The sequence below is a fragment of the Hakea prostrata genome, chromosome 4 (genome assembly GCF_041222555.1).
Source record: "Hakea prostrata isolate BN-2017 chromosome 4, UWA_Hpros_2, whole genome shotgun sequence".
In the NCBI taxonomy this organism is placed as follows: domain Eukaryota; kingdom Viridiplantae; phylum Streptophyta; class Magnoliopsida; order Proteales; family Proteaceae; genus Hakea; species Hakea prostrata.
In genome coordinates this window covers 6,162,262-6,187,425 of record NC_142603.1, presented here as the reverse complement: position 1 = coordinate 6,187,425, position 25,164 = coordinate 6,162,262, and the positions used below count along the sequence as shown (strand labels likewise).

General features: G+C 38.7%; 1 protein-coding gene across 3 annotated transcripts in view; it reads right to left on the bottom strand.

The window, feature by feature from the left end:
• LOC149017384 (protein LAZ1-like) overlaps positions 1 to 25,164 on the bottom strand; it is a 27,346-nt gene extending 2,182 nt beyond the window's left edge. The window contains exons 1-8 of one of the 3 annotated variants that reach the window (XM_089151730.1): positions 25,004 to 25,164; positions 22,328 to 22,594; positions 22,165 to 22,221; positions 21,372 to 21,480; positions 11,813 to 12,024; positions 11,633 to 11,721; positions 6,718 to 6,979; positions 3,090 to 3,338 (exon numbers count right to left, since the gene is read on the bottom strand). In XM_089151730.1, coding sequence (XP_089007856.1) covers positions 3,090 to 3,338; positions 6,718 to 6,979; positions 11,633 to 11,721; positions 11,813 to 12,024; positions 21,372 to 21,480; positions 22,165 to 22,221; positions 22,328 to 22,477 — 1,128 coding nt within the window. In that variant the 5' untranslated portion in view covers positions 22,478 to 22,594; positions 25,004 to 25,164. The other 2 variants (XM_089151732.1, XM_089151731.1) reach the window with 2 other exon arrangements.

The window sequence follows — 25,164 nt, the reverse complement described above, 5'->3', positions numbered from 1 at the left end:
GGCAGCCTGTAGTCCTTACAAATATCATTAGCAAGTGGTTTTGATGATAAATAATGTCAACCCTCGATCCCATAAAGTCAACTTATTTTTCTTTCCTGGTGAGCTTTTCCAGTGCTTTCCAGAAAAGAGCACACAAGCACAGGTGGCTTTACAATTAGGTGAGAATTTCTATAAACGCATATACAAGCCAATGGTTAAAAGAAATTGCTCGGCAGCATGTTGCAGATATCCGGGGCATGCATAAGTCGCATGACCTATAACTCTTGACTGAAGGGCATAATATTATTGAGGAAGTCGGAGCAAACACCATGCAGTCCAAGACCCCAAGTATGGTCAACCAACTGCACAGCTACATATATGGATCTAAAGAAGTTGGGAGACACCAAATAAGTATCCCAGGAGAGCCCATCCCCCAATCTCAAAATTACAGATGTAAAGGGAGATAATCAATGCCATGCTGGCGCACATCACTTTTATAAAGAAGGATTCCAACACCATCCACTCTAGGAAAACACTTTCTTTTCAACATAACCTCTATTTTTTATCATGTGGAATTGTGGATAGGAGCATTTGGTGTTCCACCTTGGATAGGTAATGCCCTAAATCAGCAAAATGTCAAATTTGGTGGAACATCTCTACATTGGCCAAGATGGGTTCCACCCCCAACTCTTTCTCATTGATTCTCTGTTATTTGAACTGCCTAGTCCTTTGATTATTTTTTCGGACAACTTAACAGCACTTTGACAAAGCATTGTGAACTAAGATTTCTTATGGAATTTAAAATACTGTTACAGTGCTACCTATATATATATATTAGTTTTGGGATATTTATTTCAAATAAATTTGAGAAAAGTGACAAAGTCTTTTGATAAGACCCTCTGTAATACCTTGGGATTAATCAAATAATCTCTGCCTTGCGCAATGTTTCTCCCTCATTCACCTCCCCAACAATGTCACAAAACCACATACACACACTGCAACTCAAGGATAACTCAGGAGTTGAAGAAAGCTGCAACAGAGCACTCGATTAACATAAGAGTGGTTAACACGAGGCTGCAATACAAGGTACCTCTCTATCTTGAATCATCACCAGAACTGCCCCAAAACCAGAGGGTCCTTCCCTCTCCTACGAGTCAAGCTCGCCCCAACACACACAAAATTCTCCTCCCTCCACAGTTCCACTCTTCCCCTTAAGATTATTATCCCCCAAATCCTAACAAATTACTTTCCATGTAGGTGAGCATGAGATCCCTTTTCCATGTCTGGCATCGATTCCCTACAATACCCTCTTATTCTACCCATATGGTGTATGCCCCTAACATTGGTATCCTGACAATATTTTTCTCTTTTTTTTTTTTGGTTGGGGGGGGGGGGAAGGGGGGAGTTTGTCACACAGGAAAATCTTGAGATATTTGGTTATACTAGTACTGAAAGTACAAAAAAATGGGCTTATCGGTACTTCCCCTTCTATTCCTCCCTCCAGGCCTTCATCCATGATGAACAACTCAATAGGATATCAGGTAAATTTTAAATCAGACACTCAGGTGGCATACGATGGATGGAGGACTTACCACATTATAACTGGTTGTCCTAATTTCCCATCGATAGTGCGAAGAATTGTTTTCAGATGCATTGAAGAATACTAGGAAGAAATTTTATGCTATACTTAAGCTGATGCAGCAGCCAAGCTGTTTTGGCAAGAAGAGCATAAGAGGCACACACAAGAAAAGGGCTGGTTCACTTAAGCCAATTGGTGAACCAATCCACTGGGCCATCAACCAGCCTTGACCTAGGGCTCTCAAACCCTGAATCATGGGCACAGAAAGTCTTTTAATTATTAAATATTCAAGCCTTAAACCAAAAAAGTATAATTGTCTCCTTGGACCTAGGATATTAAAAGGCTGCCGCTCAGAATCAATGGAGCTTCCTTTTAAGGTTGAGATTATGAATTAAAGAAGCTAACAGCATTACTCAAGACTCAAGATGGAGCCCACATGAAGCAATCCATTGAGGCTTAATATTTAGAAGATTCTTTTCAAGCCTTGAAGTTCTAAATATTTGTCTATCTTCTCCGAGTCCTAGTTACTATTTTCCCACTGTAAATTGAGGAGCAAGTACAGCCTTCTATGCATTGTAAAGGCCTTCAGAACTCCACATGATTTTAGTAGTTGAAAGAAAATTACTTTTGAACAAAGAAATATCCTTCTTGCCTGTTAAGTGACAAAGAAGTGCTGCTAGGAGCCTGGCTGAGAAAGCAAATTCGTCTACCCTTTTCGCTCTTCTTCTCTATTGCAGTTGACCTGCTTTTGCGCTCTCTACTCTCTTGCCAATACAAGTACTGTGAAGACTCTCTGAAGGCATGAATTAATCCATCATCAATTGGATGCTGCTAGTGTCGCTTGTTTCAACATAAGGTGTCTGTTCACAAGTGCAGTTTCGTTTCTACCCTAGTTCCTACTGCAAACTTTTAAGGCTGCATATCTCTACATGCCACCATCAGATCTGTTTGGTTTGGAGCACGGAACACTTACCCCAGTCCACTGGCTGTTTGTCTTACCAGGTCTAAGTTTCTATTTTTGTGTCCATTTCTCTCAACTCAACCATCAGAAATAAGCAAAGTTTTCGGCAGTGCTTCTCCTCAATACAAGAACTGCTAAAGCATTTGGCTGCTATTCCACTGGCTGCTTCGATTTTTATTCACTGTTCTCTAGTTCCTAAGTTTGTCATCTGTTGATAACCTCTGATATGGTCATCCTATTCTGTCCTAGTTTGAAAGGTTTGCTGAAAACTTTAGGATTTGCATTCCATCCTGCATGTTTGTGTTATCCATAGAATACATCTTCTAAAGCTACAGGGATCTCTCACCAATTTCAGAAAGGCAACAACCTCAGAAGTCTGTGTTTGAATCAGAGAAATTGCAATGATACAATGTATAGTATAGCAGTGCAATCCTATAATTGAAGGGGGGGGGGGGACTTGGCAGTCAATCAGTGGATAACTTCACTTCACAGATGTAATTCTTTCATAACGATACTACTTAGGTACTTTACTAGTCAAAAAGGTATGTATATGGATGACAAGAAACTTACATATTCACCACCCCCCATGACAACATCGCGAACGCTTTCTCTGATAGTCATTCCACTCTTGACATTTGGATCAGGCTGGGGTAGTCGTAATTTTGTGGGCCGCTCACTGTCCCTGACCTCATCAGGATCAATAGGGTTCACCGATGCATAGTCTCCAAGAACTGAGACACTTCCCTCAATCCGATCTCCCATAAGTGCATAAGGTGTGGCAGGGAAGACATAGAGGTGAACAATAGAAGCAATTGCCATCTGTGCTGGAAGAACATGTATACCTGTTAAACTTCGTTATAGCGCATTAAGGTCAGAATGAGGACAAATTCTAGATGCATGAGTGCAAGAACTTCTGACTTCAAATATTAACCAATCAGCCATGTTTATCAACTAACAGCACTTTTAGACTTAGTTCTTTTACTGTCTTATCTACCATTTCTTCCCCAAATTACTTATCACTTGCTTGGCTACTGGAGGGAAAATATGGATTTTGACATACTCATACAACAGATCAGAATTAGATGCTTTGTGCAGATCATTCCAATCCTAACATGCATTCTTAATTTCCTTGCTTCAGACTGAGCCACTTTAATTTTAAAGTATCCACTTAACTAGATGAAAGAAAATAATATCTCCTTAGACATGCAGTACTAATATTCACACAGGTAACAAGTGGGTGGAAGAAAAGTAGCATAATGACACATATTGCCAATAAAAAATGAGACTTGACCAAAAAGACCCATTTATCAAGTTTAGCATTTCACGCTGCATAATAATAGATGCCATGCGATACATTAAGTTTTTAAAAGATGAAATAAGATCTCATTTAAAAGATGTCCATGTCAAAGCTTTTTAATACTATTTTAAGATTAGTCAAAAGCTTTGTTAGATTGAGAAAGAAAATGCCCCCAAAGCATTACATGGACCACAGAGCTCTATATACAAAGAATGGAGGTTATGCACACAACAAACTCCATTCCCTTATACCAGATAGGGGATTGCCGACATACACTCTAGAAATAGAAGTGATGCAGACTGCCAGCATGAAGAAGAGGCTCCCTCCTGTGGTAGCATGAAGACAAAGAGCTATTCAAGTTCTGTGGATCCTGGTTTGGACCAGTCCTCTGATTTAATGTAAACTGAATTCAAATTTCGGTGAGGAGCTTGGTGACAGCCCGAATGGGTCAACTTCAAGGCATCAATTGGTTGTAAGGGCTAATGGCGCATTAATTTTGGATCTATTACTGTAAAAGAGTGTTGAATGGCTGATATCATGGGTATATAAGATTGGATTTTTCTAACTTTAAGTACTCCCATTTTCAGCTTTTCTTTTGTTTACAGTACCATGGTGGTTGTTATTGGCTTCAACCAAGATATCTCAGTTTCTTGGGATACTGAGATGAAACTTGGAACAAGCCAAGTTTCAACTGGTTTCGACCATATCTGGTATTTCACATATTTTGGTTGTTTTGACAAATAAATACCAAGTTTCAAACAATTTTGACCAGCCTAGTAGCTTCAACAACTTTCTACTAGTTTTTACAGAAAATGACAGCTCAAATTTACTGAACATACCAGTTTTTTATCTGGTTCCAGTCAAAACCCAGGGAAACACAGTTTCCTGACTAGTCCAAACTGGCCTTGGCACTGAGAGTTAGAATCTTGACACTAACATTATATAAAAGCATTTAAGGTTCTCATAGCCTAGAACAATGTTATGAGTGGGAATTCAGTCCCAGCCCCTACTGTTGTCATTCAAATCAAAAGCTTTGGTGATGATTCCAAAGTCATATCCCTTCCTTTCTTCTTCTCCATTTCAATTAAGGTTGTTTTCCTCTTCTTCCCATCCTGCACCTGCAAGTTTTCTCCTCTGGATGCTATTTGTGCATTGATTTAGATTCCATTCAGATTGTGCTCATGATTCATTCTGGTTTCCTGAAGTTCCCTTGGACCTGTGAATGCTAGTTTCTTTGCACTGCTATGCTGCAACTGTCTTGCTTCAGTTACTAACCAGATACAACAAAGCACACACACAAGGACATATGATGGATAAAACAAGGGAACATGGGTGAAGTGGAACTGAGGAAGAAACCAAAGGAGAAAGACAAAAATGATCAGTAATGAAGTAACAAAAAATTTTAGAGAAAATTACAGATTGCACGCTTTAGTGGGGCTTAAACTCTGGGTTGCATACTTTAGTGCCCTAAATTACAAATTGCACTCTCAAAATTACAAATTGAACATTCCTAATATTCCATCCAAGATTCTGTTAACTCATGTGTGAAATGTCCACATTAATCTCATTAAAGTCAAATGACATAAATACCATTTTTAAACCCTCTCATAGCCAACCCTTTAGGTGGGTGAAGGAAGAATCTTCTACCTACACCTTGCCGGAAAATCTCTCCACTGGAAAATCCCTTTGCCTTCCTATGCAACTGACATTTCAAACACGTAATCTTCGAATCATAAATCTAATGTTTGAATAAAATAAGGAATAGAAAACCGAACAGAACACACATTTCAATCTGACCATCTCCATAACAAAAGAGAAATGGCTAGAAATTTGGAAAATGGAAATGATGATAAGATTACTAGTCCATATGCGAACTACTTCGTTTCATCTCATCATATCTGTACCAAAAAAAGTTGCATAATATCTCCTAAAGAAAAGCATGGAAGCGAAATGGATTATCATCTAAAACCACTGGGGAAAAAAACACAGATCGAGCTTTAATGACCTAAAACAAAACCTGAAATTTAAAAGATAAATATTTTTTTGCTCTTCGATTTCAATTGGTGAATTTAACTATACAATCTTATTCTTCTCATCATTTGAACCACAAAAATCGATCAATCTCTGAAGAATTTCTATTTAGCTTATGTAATCCGCAGTTTCTTCAAACAATCGATCAGCTTTCCCCCCTCTGCTACTTGCAGAAATAAAATTCTTCAAAGCTTTCAGTTTTGCTGATATGCCTAGTTCTACTCTTCCAATGTTACCGCAATTTCTCAACCTTCTTCTCCAATCTCTACAGATGTTGATATGCCTTGTTCACATCTCCGGGAAAACGAAAGGGCAAAGGAGAGATTTTTCGGTAAGGGATGGTGGACAGAGAGATGTTCTAGCAGGGGCGGTGGTTTCCGGCGAAGGTGGGCAGTTTTTGGCGAGGTATAGGTAGAAGGTGGGTAATCCCTTCAGCCACCTATAGGGTTGGGTATGAGAGGGTTTAAAAAGGGTATTTATGTCATTTGACTTTAATGAGGGAAATATCAACATTTCACACATGAGTTAACAAAATCTTAGATGGAATGCTAGGAGGGTGTAACTTGTAATTTTGAGAGTGTGCAATCTGTAATTTTCTCAAAATTATATGGTAACAGAAAAAACAAAAAACTGAAGATACTTCTCCATTAACTGCATGGACCACTGGTTTTGAGTTCAGCTCTGTAATCACAGTTATAGCAATCATCCTTCAGGAAAGTCATCCACAATTGAAATATAAGCACTTAGATTTCATAAACAATGGCAATCATAATAGAACTGTGAAAAAATAAAAGAAAAGATCCAAGGAATAATTGTTTGTGTGTGAGGACACTTGCATGCATGCCTCAAAGAGAGAGAAAGACAGAGTACCTCAATACAAATGATGAAGTCTTGAACGCTTGATTTGAACTCCAAGCCTTGAGCTATGGGACTTCTGACCAAACCTATGGCAAAGAGGAGTGCAATTGCCACTCCTTGCCACCAAGTCAAAAAGACAATTGACTTGAAGACAAGAAACTTAGCCAGTGGTTTAATGTGCTCCAATTCATCCTTCGTAACAGTATAAAATTGGACTAAACAGTACAAAGCCCACGACTGGCTGAAGTTAAGAACCACTGCCATATAAGGATACCTGAACCAAATAACATAATGTCATTTCTATATCCAACAGCTGCAAGCACATGTGGGAGAATGAAATAAATTTCTTCATATCATCAGACAATTATCCACTCGAGTAGAGAGATGCTACTCATAATCCCCAGTTTATATGCACCTTTGCATCTGAGTGAACAAGTCAGATAAATAACAAGGCAAAACCATAAGAAGTTGATGGAAATCAAACATGAGTTGAATGCTAATCATAGAAACTGCAGGAGAAGCTGGAGTCTTGTCACTTAATTTTTTTTTCCCTTTACAATATTATTCTCCTCAGGTCTTCCCATGCGTTATTTTGTTGATTAGAACTTACGATTAAAAAGTTTATGCCATTCACTTTGTCACTCAAACTAGATTCCTACTTGGACTCTACAAATTTTGAAACTGCCATGAGTACTTAAACCCTTACCTAAGCAAATATGAATACTGATTTAAACATTGACTCTGTGTAGAAATCCTAATCGAAATCAACTTTTGAAATACATATTCCATCACCCATTGACAAACTGAAACAACTTTCAGACAGCAACAGAGCCACACTAAAAATAAGTTTTGGCCATATAGACAATTATGACCTAAGAAAAGTGATACAACAAGAGCAAGAATAAACTCAGTCTTGAACAAACATAATGGGGTTGGCTGCATGGATCCAACAAAAAAAAGTAGGGAAAACTGAAATCTAAACAAAAAGGGGAAATGAAGAGGTAAGGAAAAGAAGGATGGGCAACGAGATGTAAAATGAATAATGAAAAAATACAAATGAAAGATGAAGGAAGAAAGTCAGAGAAAAGAAAGAGAGAACGAAACCCCCGTCTAACCCGAGACCGTATCCGTCCGGAACCCGAAGGTCTAGCGGGTGAACGTGGAGTACCGGATTGAAGCCCAGATCCAACCAGGACCCAGGACCGGATCCTATGCAGCCGCCTGGCTGGGGGGAAAGGAAGCAGTGCGCGGAGATGCGGAATGAAGGTAAGATCTCCCCATCTCTTATTAGGGCTAGGGACGGGACAACCCCAGTAAAAGCACCCTGATGGCAAACAGGGGGGACAGGGGGGCCCCGGGCCGGCGGGGAGCCCTCCCCGACTCTTAAAGGAACTCCGCTCATAACGATATTTTATCGTTATTCTATTGGGAGAAGACGGCGCGGGAAGATCCGAAGAGTCTCGGATTGACGGTGGTTTGGAGGATCGGTCTCTTCTCTCGGGGTGTGAGGTATGAACTAACCTCGTCTCACCTCTTATCTCGTTAGTTTAATTTTATCCTTCCTCGCGGATACCCCTTGGTTATTCTTTACCCTTTTATCGCGTGAGATGGAATAACCATAACGAACCCGCCGGGATGGAAAATTCAATAAAGGAGAGGGTAGGGGATGATGGGGATTGTTTCTCTTACCCTTTGGCTTAGGGAGTGTTAAGAGACAGGAGAGAAAAAACGGAGAAAGAAAGAAGGGAGAAGGGGGGAAGAAAAGGAAAAAGGGAAAAGAAAAAAAAAGGAGGGAAAAAGAAAAGAAAAAGGAAAGGAGAAGAAGAAGGAAGAAAAGAAGAAGAAGAAGAAAGAAAAAGGAGAAAAAGAAGAAAAGAGGGAGAGAGGGGAGGGAAGAAGAAGGGGAGGGAAAGAGAGGAGGAAGGGAAAAGAGAAAGAGAGAACAAGGAGAGAGAGAAGGACAAAAAGGGAAGAAAAGAGGAGAACGGGGAGGGCAAAAGAGGGAAAGGGGGGAAGAAGGAAGGGGGGGAGGAAAAGAGAGAAGAAGGGAGAAAGGGAGAGAAGCAAAGGAGGAGGAACAGGAAGAACAGGGGGGCAGGGAGAGGACAGAGACAGAACCAAACAGGAAAAAAAAAAAACGAAGAGGGAAAAAAGGAGGGGGAGAAAAAAAAAGAAAGGGGGAAAAAGAAGAGAAGAAAAAAAAAGAAAAAGAAAGAGAGGAGAGAAAAAGAGAAAAAAAAAGAGGGAAAAAGAAAAACAAAAAAAAAAAAAAAAAAAAAAAAACAAAAAAAAAAAAAAAGGAGAAAAAGGGAGTAATAGGGTGGGACGGGGGGGGGGGGCGGGGTGGGGTGTGAGAATCTCAACTAAATGTGGTCAACATGGGTCCTCACACTCCAATAGGATCTATTCGAGGTCATACTAGGTACAAGACCCAGACCATGCATATCCTACATAACCTCTCCTATGGTCAGAGCCCCTGATTATAGGTCATTGTGGGCCTGCCAAAACAATAATAATTCAAACATAAGGAAATAATGGTAATTATATAAAAAGCTTGACAGTCGGAACCTGACTAAGAAAGATGGGAAACAGCAGGACCAATTGAAATTGTCAGTGAGATTTGATAACACAGTAACCTACTGATTACAACTGAAAAGTACTCCAAACAAAGGTCAAACCTTCAAAGCAAATTTATGCAACTCTGATACCGCAGTAAAACAAGGATCAGATTCGAAATGGATACAGCAACACTGAGAAGTCCAGCAAGGTGCCTACTTCAGCCCCTTAAATCGGACAGTGAAAGCAGATGATATAAGAAAGAACGATTTGGTTTTGTTGAGCTATTACTGACTACCGGAAGAGGTAGAGCAGCAAGGAAACAAATAGGAAATAAGAAAACTGAAACAAGCAAGCAGGAATGGGAAAAGAAGGGAATCAGGAAAGAGAGAAAATCACCAGATAAGAAAGGGATCAAACTATAGACAGAAAGAAAGGATGCTCACAGAGCAGCAGCCACACCATGGCAACAGTAAATTTAATATTTATAAGTCAATCAACTGATATGATCAATCATTTGCTACTGAAGACCAAGGCACAGCATATCATAATTTATTGGGAAAATTTCAGGGACATGCCAAAATAAATAGAAAAAATCAGACACTCCAAAAGTATATAAAAATTGGCAGACACCCCAAAATGCCTCTTAAAATGGCACAATGGAACATTCCATTAGCAGATTCCGTTAAGTCAATGTTAGGTAATTCATAATTCCTAAATTGCCCTTAATATCTTATCACTTTACAGTATTATTGCCTCAAATTTTTTATAATTTTATAGTGTCGTGCTTACTGGAATGAACCCAATTCGATAAATCCCAATTAATATACAGATCATTCATTCTTTTTCCTTTTACAAACAAAAAACAAAAAATCATCTATCTTCCATCTTCCGTCATTCTAGTGTTCCACCCGCTCTAGCAGAGTAATACCAGCAACCACAGCACCAAAGAAGGAGATCACTTCTCTGCAGCACCAGTATTTCAGATGGTTTCACCATGACTGCAGGGCATCATTTGGCCGTGGGGCTATCACCTGAGCATGCCACGGTATAATTTCCTCGCCTTCGTCTTTGCCCTATCTGCTGTGAAGATCTGGATATCCTGTGAGATTTGCCTTTCGGGTGGTCTTGTCTGCCAGAAGATGAAGTACTTTCGTTTCCGCAGGATGAGGATGAATATGAAGCCCTCTCATGGTCCCATTCACTTCCATGCCCCTTCCAAAATTCTCTGGAGGACCCTTCAAGGGATGATTTCTCACAAGACCAAGTGTGGTTCTGCTGCCCTCGCTGGTTTGAAGGCCTATGAGGGTGTTCCATCTCCTTACAATAAGATGACAAGGATGATTATTCCTGATGCTCAGAAGGTGTTGAGGCTTCAGCCTGGACACAAGTATTGTTTGATCATCTCTCATCAGAGGTTGGATGGAACCATTACAATACCATCAAGGAGCTTGAGAAAAAGAGAAAGGACAGCTGATCAAATTGAGGATCAACGCTGAGAAGGCTCCAGGGGAGAAGCTGGGTTCCCAATTAGACATTCTTGCACCCATTAAACATTAAATGTTTGAGCTTCTTTTTTCAAACAACATTTCTGCTAAGAGTTGGCATGGTACTGATCTGATTTTCAGTTTTTGCACTGCAATTGAAGAGATTGGGATGGTGTTCCTTCTTTTTGGGATGGTTTAAAATAAATAAATAAAGATCATAGATTTTTCTTCTATTCCCCCCCCCCCTTTTAATAAAGAGATAGTAGATTTTGATGGGGAAGGAAAAAGACAAAGGTATATTGGTATTTCTAAGTTATAATATATAAAATCAGGTAAAATTTTAATTTTAATTTTTAGTACACAAATACTACTAAGAACATATTTGTCTTTTCTTCTAATTCAATTTACCATTCTAACGGAAAAGGGGGCGGTTGCCATTTTAAGAGACATTTTGGGGTGTCTTTACCAATTTAATTTTTTCTTGGGGCGTCTATGATTTTCACCATTTACTTTGGGGTGTCCCTGAAATTTTCCCTAATTTATTTATCAAAAAATGCATGTCAGTAGTAACTCACAATTTACCATATTCTAGGCAATCAAAAGAGGAAACATAACATTAACCAGACTCGTCTAATGGACGCAAGAAGTTGTTAGATTGCTTAGGATGGCAGACGATACAACAGGAAGTACAGATAAGATCTATATAAGTGACCCAAAACCCTATAAAGTGGGCATAATGTGGAGGGAGGGAGGGTAAAAGCATCTCATGAAACGAAGAATGTTACCAAGAGCCCACTAACTACATAGGGAAGCTGCAGAATAACAGAATGAATTTGTAGTAAACAAAAGTCCATCTAAGGTAGTAGATAATGACAATAACTTACCCACACCGCCATTTAAACTCTCCCTCACAGTACACACCAAAGGCTTGTAGTATGACCGCTAATATAGCACTTACAGTTTTTATTATCATCTGCCAAAAGAAAAACTAAAAAAATATCAGCGATGCATTATTTGGTCCACTGAAATATAAATTTAAAGAATCATAAAAATTGGTGTCTCACGTGCCGGGGGGAGGGTGAAGGACATACATATTGAACAATTCCAATCTTTATAAGCTGGTAAAACCATTGACCAAGTTTCCATGGCTTAAAGAAATAGTTCATTGGAAAAGGATGCTTTACAGATCCCTTTTCAGAACTATTTTCAAGTAAGGGAGTTTTAGAAGCTGCCCGTCCTTGCCGCTCCATAAACTCAATTGTCCTCTCTTCCCCACCTATGAGGATAATAAAATTAATAAATAAGATGGAAGAAAAACTAGTAAAGCAATACCACTGCTGCAAATCATATGACCCAAAAAAACAATTAGGTGCAGTTCTATCATTCTAATTAAGACACACAGAGCTAATGGAATGAAAAATGAATCAGTTCTATCTAGAGAACCATGGAATAAACACTCATCTAAGATATGTAAATGGTGCAACCCTATAAAAGCAATTGAAGTGCTGCTAGATGCTTGTCATTTGTCATATGACCCTCCATTGTTACCATGCATGATACAGCCTTTTGTTTTAATAAACTGCAGATGTTCACAGAACAAAACAGGTTTCCGTATTTGTAGAAAGAAACGATTGTAGTAGAATGGCTTATTGATCCATGATCTCAAGCCCTTTATTTATAATAAAGTGGAAAGTAGACTATTACAAGGAATAGAAGTTTACATGAATGCAAACTCTAATTTAACTCCTATACAAACTCTTATTAGACTCCTAATATAATCCAACACTCCCCCTCAAGTTGAGGCATGGATATCACACATGTCCAACTTGACCAAAAAAGTATAAAACATCTGTCCAAGTAAACATCTGCAATTTGATCTTCAAACTTATAGATTACGTCTGCCTTATAGACTTCCATTTGATTTGTCCTCATCTTTACTGCAACTTTATGTCTCCAAGGAAGAATGCCCAAGTAAAAAAGTAGAATCTTCAAATGTTGAGAAGACTAAATTTCTGCACAATTCTGAGGGAAAATATATTTTTGGGGTCACAATAGCTAGGGTAAAACAGCCAAAGTGAAAGTTTTGATTTGTAGCAATGTCAGATCTTTAAAGGGAAAGTTTGCCAAGGGACAATCTCCAAAGGTAGGGGAAAATTTGTCAAGATAAGTGACAATCTCCAAAGGTAATAGAGATCAAGTTCTGCAAAGATCAAACGACAAGTCTTTTGAAAGGTTAGATCTCCGAAGGGAAGATGTCAAGTTAAGGGGCAAATCTCCAGGGTTAACAGATAAAGTTCTGCACAGTCAAAAAGATAGCTCTATAGTAATGTTAGATCTTCAAAGTGGAAGATTGCGAAGGTAAGGGACAAACTTTCAAAGGTAACAAAGATCAAATTCTACATAAGGAAGTCTACATGAAAGGCTTTGAATTGTAGACATCTTCAATCTCCCCCTCACGTGTAGCTTTACACGTGGGAAGATAATAACAAAAGAAATTCCAATGGGGAAACTTGGAAAGGAAGAAATTGTAATGGTAAGATAAAAGTATCAGGAAAACAAATCTAGAGAAAATGACAAAATTTGAAAGGGGGTTGACCGAGCCTACGGTGCCACTAATGAAGGTCTAATATTACCAAATGGACCGGATTAGAAGATGTAGTCAAAGCAGAAGTAGATCCTCCAATCGGCTCGAGCAAATAAAGTCCATTTACCACGACCAATCTCCTTCCCCAGATCCTGAAGTAGCTAGGTAGGAGTTGGTAGGGGTAGTAGAGGAAGCAGTGGTCGAGGCTGTACCGGCAGTAGAAGACTGCATAATACGTCGCAGAATAGCGAACTCCTCCTGCGAAAAACCAACGTCTGCAGAGGGTGTGGTGGAAACTGTCTCAGAAAGATTAATTTTTGGTTTTCCCTGTCTTTGTGCTCGTTTTTGCTCAAAATCAGCAAGCTTCCCATGCAGTTTCCAACAATTTTCCTTGGTATGATATGGTTTGTGACAGTGCTCACACTTGACAAACTCCTTAGCCGGATCAGATTTAGTGCGTACAGACTGTAAAGCTGATTTCTCCATAATAGGAGTATGAAGCATAACTAATCGACAACTTTCCTCACACTGAACAAGAGCATAAGAGTGTTCTAGTGTAGGAAAGGGAGAACGACTTAAGACTTGCACTTTGATCTGATCGTACTCCATGTTCAAACCTGCCAAGAAGTCATATACTCGAATCTTATCAATGTACTTCTTATATGTCGCCACATCATCTGGATTAGTGGGGTGATAATCCCCATAATGATCCAACTCTTGCCAAAGAGATCGCAACTCAGCATAATAGTGGGCCACAGTTAGTTCCTTTTGGGTAGTCTCATGAAGCTTCTTTTGTAGCTCATAAACCTGTGCATCATTCCCCAACTGTCCATATGTTTCAGTAGTAGCCTTCCAGATTTGGGCTGCAGTATCAAGTAATAGGTAACCCCGGGCAATATTTGGATGCATGGAATTCAAAAGGAATGACATAATAAGAGAGTCGTTTGATATCCATTTATCCTATAAAACACCTGCGGTAGTGGGTTTGATAGTAGTGCCCGTAATGTATCCAACTAGTCCTCTTCCAGCAATAGTCAGGTAAGCAGATCGAGACCAGATCAAGTAATTTGTGCCGTCAAATCTTACCGAAAGAGAATGAAAAGTGGAAAAATATTCGGATCCAGTGGGAGCAGTAGTATCATCAATAGTTGTCATGTTGACAAAATTATCTGCAGTTCTTCAGTCTTCACCCTTTCGAAGTAACAGAAACGTCGCAGAATGCAATAGCCAAACAACTCAGACAATTTTTCTCCTTTTTTTTTTTTTTTAAACAGAATAGCAGATTATAAGAAACAAAATAACATTATGGTTTGGCCAAATATGTAATGGTCTAGTTTGGTCTAAATTCAGAGAGAACCAAAATATGGTCTAAAGTTGGAGAGAACCAAAATATGGTTTGACCAAGATTTATTGTTTACCTGGTTCAGTCTGATTCGTTTTCTCTTCTTCTTCTTGAAATCCCAAAAGCTGGAGAGACGAAGCAAGTAGCAGCAGCAATGAAGCAAGTAGCAGCAGCAATGGTGTTTCTTCTCTTTCTTCTCTTCTTCTTTCCTTTTCTTCCTGGTCTTCCCTAATTGAACCCACTGTAGTGCAGTGGGTACTGAAGAACGAAGAAAAAAAAGATGGGTTGCGAGGGTTTGCGATGGGTGCAGTGGAACTGAAGAACCGAAAAAAACAGAACTGTGGGTTGCGAGGGTTTGTGATGGGTGCAGATGCAGCGGTGATGGTATGCCAGAAAAAAACGATGGGTGAAAAAAAAATTCAGGGAATTTCGATGGCTTCTGGCTCAATAAGAGATGCAGCGGTGATGGTATAAGCAGGGTTCCTCTTCTCTTCTTCTTTCCCTCCTTTTTCTTGTTCTTGCGGTGGCAGATTTCGTCCCAAGGTGAAGAATCCAAAATCGAAGAATCGATAGCTGCAGAAAATTTCTGAATTTGAATATCTGCGATAGTTGCAGAAAAAAAGAGGAATTTGAATGTCTGCGATAGTTGCAGAAAAATCCTGCGATGGTTGTAGAAAAAGTTCTGCAATTGTTGCAGAAGAAAGAGCTCTACGATGGTATTACAGTTGCAGAAAATTCCTGCGATGGTTGCAGAAAATTCTGCAACTGCGATGGGTTTTATGGTAGCAGAAGAAAGAGAAAATCTGCAAAAAATCTGCGATGGGTTTTGCGAAGGGAAAAAATTCTTCAATCGAACTTAGGCTCTGACGCCAAGTAGAAAGAAACGATTGTAGTAGAATTTATTGATCCATGATCTCAAGCCCTTTATTTATAATAAAGTGGAAAGTAGACTATTACAAGGAATAGAAGTTTATATGAATGCAAACTCTAATTTAACTCATATAGTCCTATACAAACTCTTATTAGACTCCTAATAGAATCCAACAGTATTGTAACTTATCAAGGTCAACAGCACGACAGACGAAAGGGATAGTAAAATTCATTCAAGTAATCAAAACATAAGCTAAGATATGATTCAAGCCATGACTTGGCAATTTTATTATTATTTTTTTTTAATGTGACAATAGAAGTTTTTTTTTTTTTCCTTTTTGGATGAATAAAAAATTATATTAAATGAGGAAACAAAAGACAAGGTCTTTAAGTAGAAGACCGAAAAGAAGAACTAAGACCCCAAGAGACAATTAGAAGTTGTTAGAAATCAATAAATCTACCTTCAGCCAACAGTAGGAAGATCAAAGAAGAGAAAGCAAGAGAGAAGAGAAGGAAGAAGAAGAGAGTTTCAGGTCCCCCCCCCCTAAAAAAAAAAGAAAAAGAGGAGATCCTACGATTCTGTATATCCTCCTAATTGCAGGTCTAGATTTTTATAATATCTTTTCCATGAAAAGATTAGACCTGCCCCTAATTAAACTGGTGACAGAATACATAATAAACAAAGAGGGGCGGGGGAGTCAAGACTCAACCTTATGCAAGACTAAGACATAAGTACCCCTAGTGTCACAGCTATTTCTCAAAACTGCCCCTCAAGCTGGAGCATACAAAACAAAGGATCCAGCTAGGAATAACAAGAACATAGGAAGGGGGGAAAAATTCATTAGTAGATGCCGATAGACACAGAAAGAACTTCACCCAGGAGAAAATGAACATGAACCATATCCATAGGTATAGCAGCATCAATAACATCAAGGGTACCATCCAAATAATGCCAATAGAAGGTAAGAATCTCCACAAAATAAGGTAAAATGTACAGCTTCAAATATCTGTACAAGGTAATAAAAAAAATCCAGCTCCAATGTCCACACAAAACAAGAAAAAATTACAGCTCCAACATCTGCACAAGTGCTCTTCGCAAGAAGGAAAGTAGTAGGTAATAGGTAGTAAATCACCAAAGAAAATTCTTGAGTAGGTTGTAAGTCTTCAATCCCCCCTCATGTGCAGCACTACACATGGCCTTAACAAATAATAGCACTGCAACCAGATCCAGTAATTACCAAGGCACATTTCACAATAGAAATAATGGACACGCAAGTGCCAATCTTCAAAAAAATTGGATTCACAAGCTGATGTGATAGGATTCCATCCCCCCCCCCCCCCCCCCCAAAAAAAAAAAAAGATGAGAGAGAAAAGTTTTGACATATAAACTCTGATTTCTGTTAGAGATCAATAAATGTATACCAGTCAATAGAAAGAAGATTGAAGGAAACTAGAAGAGAAAGCAAGAGAAGAGAAGCAAAAAGAAGTCACAGGTTTTTCTAGAAAAAAAGAGATCTTGCGATTTTGTATGTCCTCTCAATCACAGTTCTAGATGTTATAGTATCTTAGAACCATTAAAAAAAATCAGATCTGCCCCTAATTAAACTGGTGGCAGAATACATAGTAAATTAACCCAGGGGGGGGGGCCTAATGTGGCCTTCTTAACAAAAGCATTTAATTAAAGAGAAGTAAAGAATTACAAGATATGTGCCTTTGAGTATCAGCTTTTGTTGCAACATGTACAACACATCGAAAAAAGAAAGCACAGCAGAAGCAACCCAATGTGGTTCGCAAACCTGAGCCAAGATCTCAAAGGCTGATACCAAAGAATTCCACCATAGAACAAGCCCATTCCACCAATATTTGAACTTTGAAGAACTTAAAGTAAAAAATAGGTTTGTATGTTCCTTACCATCAAAAAGCCATTCTGTTTCAGTTAGGGGTAATGTCCAGCCACTTCATGAACAAATATTCAAAGGCTTAACTTTTAAAATAACTTGTATAGCAGTGTTTCATAGACAAGTGAACTCCCTTAGGTATGAAATTTGACAAGCAAGCAAGAACCTTGGGCAACACCTGCCCACAAAATCCAGCCCAACCTAATCTGCCATAAGGAAGATACTAGGGCTGCCAAGGAAGGCTTTCTTATGTTTTCTGTAAAGTAAACAAGAGCCCTATGCTGTAATATCTAGTTTCTATGTATTTATGGAAGGTGTTCTCCGTCAGTGAGCATGGCCCCTGCTCTATGCGAAGACATGCAGAAGCATTTGTGCAAAGAGGCATTTCAACATTTGATGGTGGGTGCAGCATTTATTTAGCCCCCCTCTGTCTGGACATAGGGACCCACTCTGACAAACTTTCTTTTCCAAATATTTATTAGGTCACTTATATTGATTAAATTGAAAAAAGAAATTATGCATTATCAACTGAAAAATAAATTTTCTCATCTTTTTGAGGGAAAACAGACAAAATAATAACCTTGTTCAATTTTAAGTTGAATTAAGGGCCCTTGGAAGAAATTTAATGAACCAGAACTTGGCAAAACATGTAGCTGATTTTGAAAAAAAATCCGGCGCATGTCACAGTTGACAACTGCTTATCCCAAAAGCTTGAGCTGCTAAGCAAGGGCCTCAACAATCTACAGCAAGACAAAATACCCTCCCTCCAAACTCACCCCCAACACCCTCCCCCAGAAAAAATAGAGAGAGAGAGAGAGAGAGAGAGAAGCAAGTGCAGGCCCACACATAGAGCCATATGTGTGGCAACAAGGAGCACAACCAATGTGTAGGGGCATATCACGAACCCCATAAACTTACTAGAGATTGAACATCGGCCTCCTTGTTACAACCGCTTATCTCAAAAGCCCCTATTAAGTAACGTTGATATAGTCCTAGACTACAAGAGATCGACTAGGAGTCAATAAACACGGTCTTCAATGAAAAACAGATACAGACAAGCAAAAGTAAGGTTTTTTGGTCAAACTAGTGATATGGTATTGGTTTGATGATTGTGTTCTGTCAATTGAATGATGAGCCATCATAAGTGAGGGTTTGGGGATTCATTGATGAAGCAATAATGGACATTTCCAAATTTAGGCAACTTAGGATTGGCATCTCAGGTTTCAAAAAGGTGAGGAAGACGGAATTTTAGGGTTTACAATTGGAATTACGGAATGGAACTTGAATCATTATGGGGAAGAGTGAGAATCACCGAAATTTGGGACAGAAGTGATGAATGGTTAAGCCTGGGTAAATATCAAGGTTTCCCTGGAAGAACCAGAGGTTCCCTAGGGTTTGAGTGAGAGATTGGGTCTTTAAACAGGATGAGTACTCAAGCTCCCTACAGGGGCATAGGAGCAGCCAATCGAAAACAGAAGGCTGATTTTGGTCTTGAAAATTTGAACTAAACAAAAAGGTAGTTGGGTTTGGATTTGTAGAGGATTAGAGAAGAAGAAGAAGAAGAAGAAGATGATGATGATGAAGGGTTGGGGATGATTCAACTTACAGTTTAGTGAAGAACAGCAGATTGAGTATTTGAAGACGTCTTTGAACTTGCAAATATTCCCATGAACTGAGGGACATCTTCAAAAGAGATCAAACTCAGCAGCTTGACGAGATGAAATTTTGATGGAGGGGAAGAGGAATCTGAACAGGTCTGACAAAGCTAAGCAATACTTTAAGTTTTCAATACTTCCCACCCCTTAACACCCCCCCCCTCTCTCTTCCCAAAACAAAAAAAGGGGGGGAAAAAAGAAACCCAATATTCTCTCCTCTTCTCTCTCCTCCTTACAACCTTATAAAAGAATTAAAAGAAAGAAAGACTCCTATACCCTAAAAGGGAAAGAGCTAACCCAATACTTAATCTACTGAGTAACTTAAAAGGACTAGAAAACTGAAATTTACTCAACAAAGTCAATTACAACTTCAAAGGAAATATTCCCTTAACCAAATAGAGAAAATTCCAAATAGATTAAATTGAACTAGCTTCACATGCAACCTAACTACTTATAGTTTAGATCCATTGAAGTAGCCTATTACATATAAACCCCGTGGGATCAATAGCCCAACATGTCTAAAACTCATCCCTAGATTCATTCCTGAAACAACAAATCCATATTGCCAACCAATGTACATCAAGAGCCAGAATAATATGCATCAACACATAACAGTAACCTTCCACCAAATAAGAAGCCTCAGCAGATTCTAATCACATGGTGTTACAAGATGAGACCCCTTAGTGTAAGTTTTTTGCTTATGATATTGTGTTGGTGGATAAGAGAAAAGATGTGATTAACGCCAAGAATTACCATTGGAACCAAAAGGTCTTAAGATAAGTGCAACAAAGACAAAGAGTATACGATATGCAACTTTAGCCACACTATGATAGAGAATGAGGTGGCCACTATTGATTATAAATAGATACTTCAATAGTGATTATTTTAGTTTTGTAGGCTCTATCATAAATAAAGAAGGCAATACAGAAGATTAAGTTCCATAGAATTAAAATAGGATGGATGAAATGGAGGGGTGCAACTCCCAAACTGTGTGATCAGTGTAGTTCTTTAAAACTCAAACAAAAATTTTAAAGGATTGCCATATGACCAGTTCTGATGTATGGTGGGAATGTTGGGCAGTTGAAGTGACATGTACATAAACAAGTATACTGGAGATTAGGATGCTTGGATGTGGCATGACCAGGAAGGATAAAGTTAGGAATGAACATATAGAGCTGAGTTGGGAATTGTCCTGTGATGTAGAATCAAAGGCTGGGCAAATGAAAAACAGTGGAATTGGAATCCTAAGGACCAGGCCAGCTCAAGCCAGAGTCCAGCAGGTCTTCCAGAAGGGCCAAAAAGAGGCCAAAATACTCTTGACATTACTGTACGAAAGATGCACACTTGACTTAAGTAAAAATTGCCTTAGAAGATTTGTGAGGCCCAATATTAGATTATATTCTTAGGAGATTCAAAAGCTTAGTTTGGCTTTTATTTTGATAGTTTCTATTTTAGTTACTCATGCATGCGGTTCAATTATAAAGCCTAGTAGTTATCTAATTCTATTAAATTTCATTGTTTGGATTAGAGTCCTAATTGGAGAGGATGAACTCAGTTATGAATTAAGAGAGCGGTTATGTGCAATTTCGTCTTTCTCTTCTTCCCATTTTTCTAACACTCGCTCTGTGAAGGCCCACTATAGCAGCCCATTCTCAGGCTGCATTACCCTATACATGTGAAACCTTGAGATGCTCCAATATGGATGAGTGATTTCATTCAGACTGGAGAATCTAACATAAAGCAGGCCTAAAATGACCCTAGGAAAAGTAGTAAGGAAAGACATGCAAAGGTTGGGCATTGTGTAAGTATGGTCATGAATAATTGCAAGGCAATGATCCATGTAGCCGACCACATTTAGGTGGGATATGCTCGAGTTCTTGTCAGTGGCAGTGCTCTTTTGTTTTACTATTATGTTAAAACATTTTTGTCATTGCTAGGATCCATGTAGCCAACTCCATTTATCTATAAGGCTCACTTCTTAATGTTGTTGACTGTAGCCAGTGTGTTTTGGAAGACCATCTAGGCATGATCATATTTGAGTTCTGAAATTGCAGTTAATGATTTTAGCAAGCGGGATGCAAGGTCCTTCTGGGGGGGGGGGGACCAAGGGATATCTACAGCAACTAGAATTGTGGATTTATCAAAATTATGGAAGGATAATTACGAGGAAGCATAAATTCAGTGACTAAAGTTAAATGAGAACAAATTATATGACTGCAGCAGAACCAAGGAAGATAAAAACCAAGTTCAACAGTTCACCAGATAGAGACATACCCAAACAACCCACAAGGTATCTTCCAAAGCAATACATTGCAAAAGCCTCATAGCTATCACGTAGGACTTCACAATCAACACTAATCGATGGGTCCACCAATGACACAAACTGCAGAAGTGAATCTTGTCAGATGGCATCATGATGTCTCTGGCCAGATGCATGTGATAGCAGCCAAATCAAAGGATAGAACTCAAACATCTTGGATGATAAATAATGCTTGCAAGAACTGGAAGATGGTATACTCTGCTTCAGAAAAAGTCGACTTCAAAAATCCATGACAAATTAAAAATCAACATCGAGATTTTGACCTATAATATACCCCTTGGGTCAAATACATGGGACCAACGCTAGTAAATTCATGTGAGTTCCAAGTTGAATAAATCGAAAACCAGACAAACAAGGTTAACTTGATTTGCAAACATTTCCCATATGAGAAGATAAAAAATATGGATATAGCAAGCCAAATATTTGAAAATAATAAGTACAGAAAAGACAATATGCAATTAACAAACCAAATATCTAGAAATAAAATATGTGTGCAACCTTGCATAAGCCCTCATGAAACAACAGTCTGACCCTGAAACATTAGATCACAAATAATACTTGCTAGTCAACAATACTTATTCCAGAAAGAAAAAAAAGTAGGAGAATTGTATTCTAATGAGCCAAACAGTAAAGAACTAATAGTCGGGCCATATATTGTCCAAAAGAGGAAATGCTACATCCTAGGAAACAATGCACTCAATGACAGTATATGCGATCATAAAACATTCTCGAGTAAGAAAAGCTTACTGATTCAATGGCGTAGCAAGGAACCATCAAGATAACACCAATCAGAAACTTCTGCTCCTGTTGTGCAAAGAAGCAAGAAACTGTTTGTTATGTAAATTAAACAAGTAATTAAAGGATTTGTGTGTAGCTCAAGATAAACTTATCAAAAAAATTGAATTGAAACCTCTGGATTCTTATATGCAGTCAGGTGCTCAAATATGAGGTACATCGATAGTGAAACAGTGACAAACACAAGGGCACCAGAAACTAGCGTCGCCCATACGGGTGTGGAGTAAGCCAGGAGAAAGAGATTGAGATGTGTTGTTATCTTCATCAGCTATTGTGAATTCCAAACTCACCAGATTCTTATAGGAAACATCCATACTGGGATCATTAATTCTCTAAATAAAATTTCGCCCACAATGAGAATGGCAGGGTCCACCATAGAGCCCTGTAGACATACATACAAGTAAATAATCCAACCTTAAAAACTAATGTTGTTGACGTGTTCCAATATGCATACCAATAACTGATAAAATATTTCAAAATATAACAGTGCAAAAGAAAATTGAGCATTCAAAATGAAATTATAAGATCATCCATGCTATCCATCAAGTCAGCGAAGCCTTATCCCAACTAAATGGGGCTGGTTGTATGGATCCTGTTTTGTCATTCAACTTTAATCAAAGCCATGTTTTTCATCAACCCTAGTCCAAACAATGGCTTTCTAACTGCTTATCCATGGAAACTAATAACCGTAGCTAAGAAATACAGCAGGAGGCTTGAGCTGCATCAGTAACTTCAGGTACACCCACAAAAGATGAAAAAATATATAAGATGAATTAAGAATGACGGAAGTATTATCCTGGAGCAACACAAAAGCAACGACTAGATTGGAGATCTAAGAGAAAATGTACATAAGAATCTCACAACAAACAATCTGCTTTATCACAACACAGACATGGTACCTAAAGACCAACAACGCCTCACTGTCCTTTTCCTTTTGGAACAAGAAAATGAGGGCAAAAGAAAAGGCTTCCAAACAATCAATTTTTACTCTTGAACTTCCCTCAAAAGATATCAATGTGGATTGAAATACCCCAGCAAAAACACAAAATTCAAGGCATAACAGGAAAGGAAGCTGGTAATCCCCTACAAGTCTTTCCCTTACTCCCACTGCCAAAAAGATCTAGTAGGAAATTTTGTACTGAAGCCCAAAGCCCAAGTCATTCTTTAAAAAAAATTGGAATCAAGGGGCAAAACTGAGCCTGAAGCATCCAACTGTTAATTTCAATAAACTTCTAATAAGCACTCCTTTTTGAGGAAGCGGGGGAGTGAGGGAACAGTAACAAAAACAAATTTCAACAATGAAAGGATGGAAGAAAAGTTCAAACCACTTGTATCCCTCTACTGAACTCCTTTATTGATTTACTTTACGTATTTGCACTAGAAAATGCAGGGATAAACCTTTAAATAATGCATCCCAACCAGAGATGAGGCTTCTTGATTGAACACTAAGCCTCCCAATGAAGAACTAGCCCTCTAGGAGTCAAGACAAAGAGTTCAAGAATTTTCTTAGAGACAAAAGCTACGATATAACAGTATCAATTTTTTCAAGGGCCTTTAATGGAGACAAAACCTACAATACAAACTTAAGCTCGCCTTGAGGTGATAATTCTATAGAAGTTTTAGCAGGCAGTAACTAAAAATTCTAAAACATATGGATGCCAAGGAGAGGCTGGATAAGATAGGGGAAGAATATGTAAGTTTTATTCGTCTCGTGAATAAGCCAGTTCTTGTGGCATCCTCAGGGAAGCGGGAGAAAACAATTTTTTGCTCCATGTTGGAAATACTTGGGAGAAAAATACAAATGCAACTTCTGAATTCAGGGCTAGAATATGTATAAGCATGCCAAGGTGATCACCATCATAAAGTTACCACTTACCAGTTCAAAGGAACCCTCAGGGCCTCAGGCTTCCAAAGATACATGCAGATTTTGTTTGAGTATGTGCAATTTATCATCATTCAACACTTTGTAGCTTAGAACTTGGTTATATTTGTCTTCTCTGGGGGTACGATTAGTGGGTCAAGATTCCATGATGTGACTTATAAGTGGGACGATTACTCAATAGTCTCGTATTACTACTTGATGTTTGATACTGTAAGTTTAGCAATAATCTAACTTCTTCTTCATGGTTAAATCCCAAACCTCTGCTAGGGTGAGAGGGAAGTAAGAAGAATCAATCGCATACCAATCTGATCGTCACCAGCAATGGAACCATTATCAGAAGTGATGAATAAGGAATAATTAAAAAAATAAAGAACTACGAAGCAGGACGTCCATTACACGATTTACCTCCAAAAAAATTGATCACACCCCTACATGGAAACCATGATCCGACAACATATGGCTGATTAGCAAACGCGTTCCGTTCAATACTAATAAAAATCAACAAAAACCAAGCTAGGTACACGAACCACATTGAAACCAAGCAAAAGTACCTTGCAATGCAGCTCCAAATTTCAAACTACGGACCACAGAAAGAGAGAATACAGTTCAAAACCAACAACACTCAGAAAAAGCAAAAGAGCGGTGTTCATTAAAGACCTTGCTCCTTACCAAACCCGCAAAACCAATAAAGCCCTCGTTCGAACACAACAAAACTACGATAGAAAACAATTAAACCGACTTAAAATTCACAATTAGCGGCTGAAAGCGAAAATAGGCTTGGGCGGATAGACTCGCACAATTAGCCAGCTTTCTCCATCCAAAAATGGATCAAGACACAGAGTAACCGTCCAAAAGAGCTTTTTGATAGAATATAGAAGGAGATGGAGAGGAAGAAGAAGAAGAAGATACCTGGTTGGAAGACGTGAACACAGTTCTTCCTCCTATGCGCCCTGGGAATTAAGGATGACCAACGGGTACCACACTGCCACCAACCAACAAAGAAACGAGCCACTCCAACTCTGAACTCTTGAACACTCAGATCATCTTTATCACCAACGACAAATTTTGTT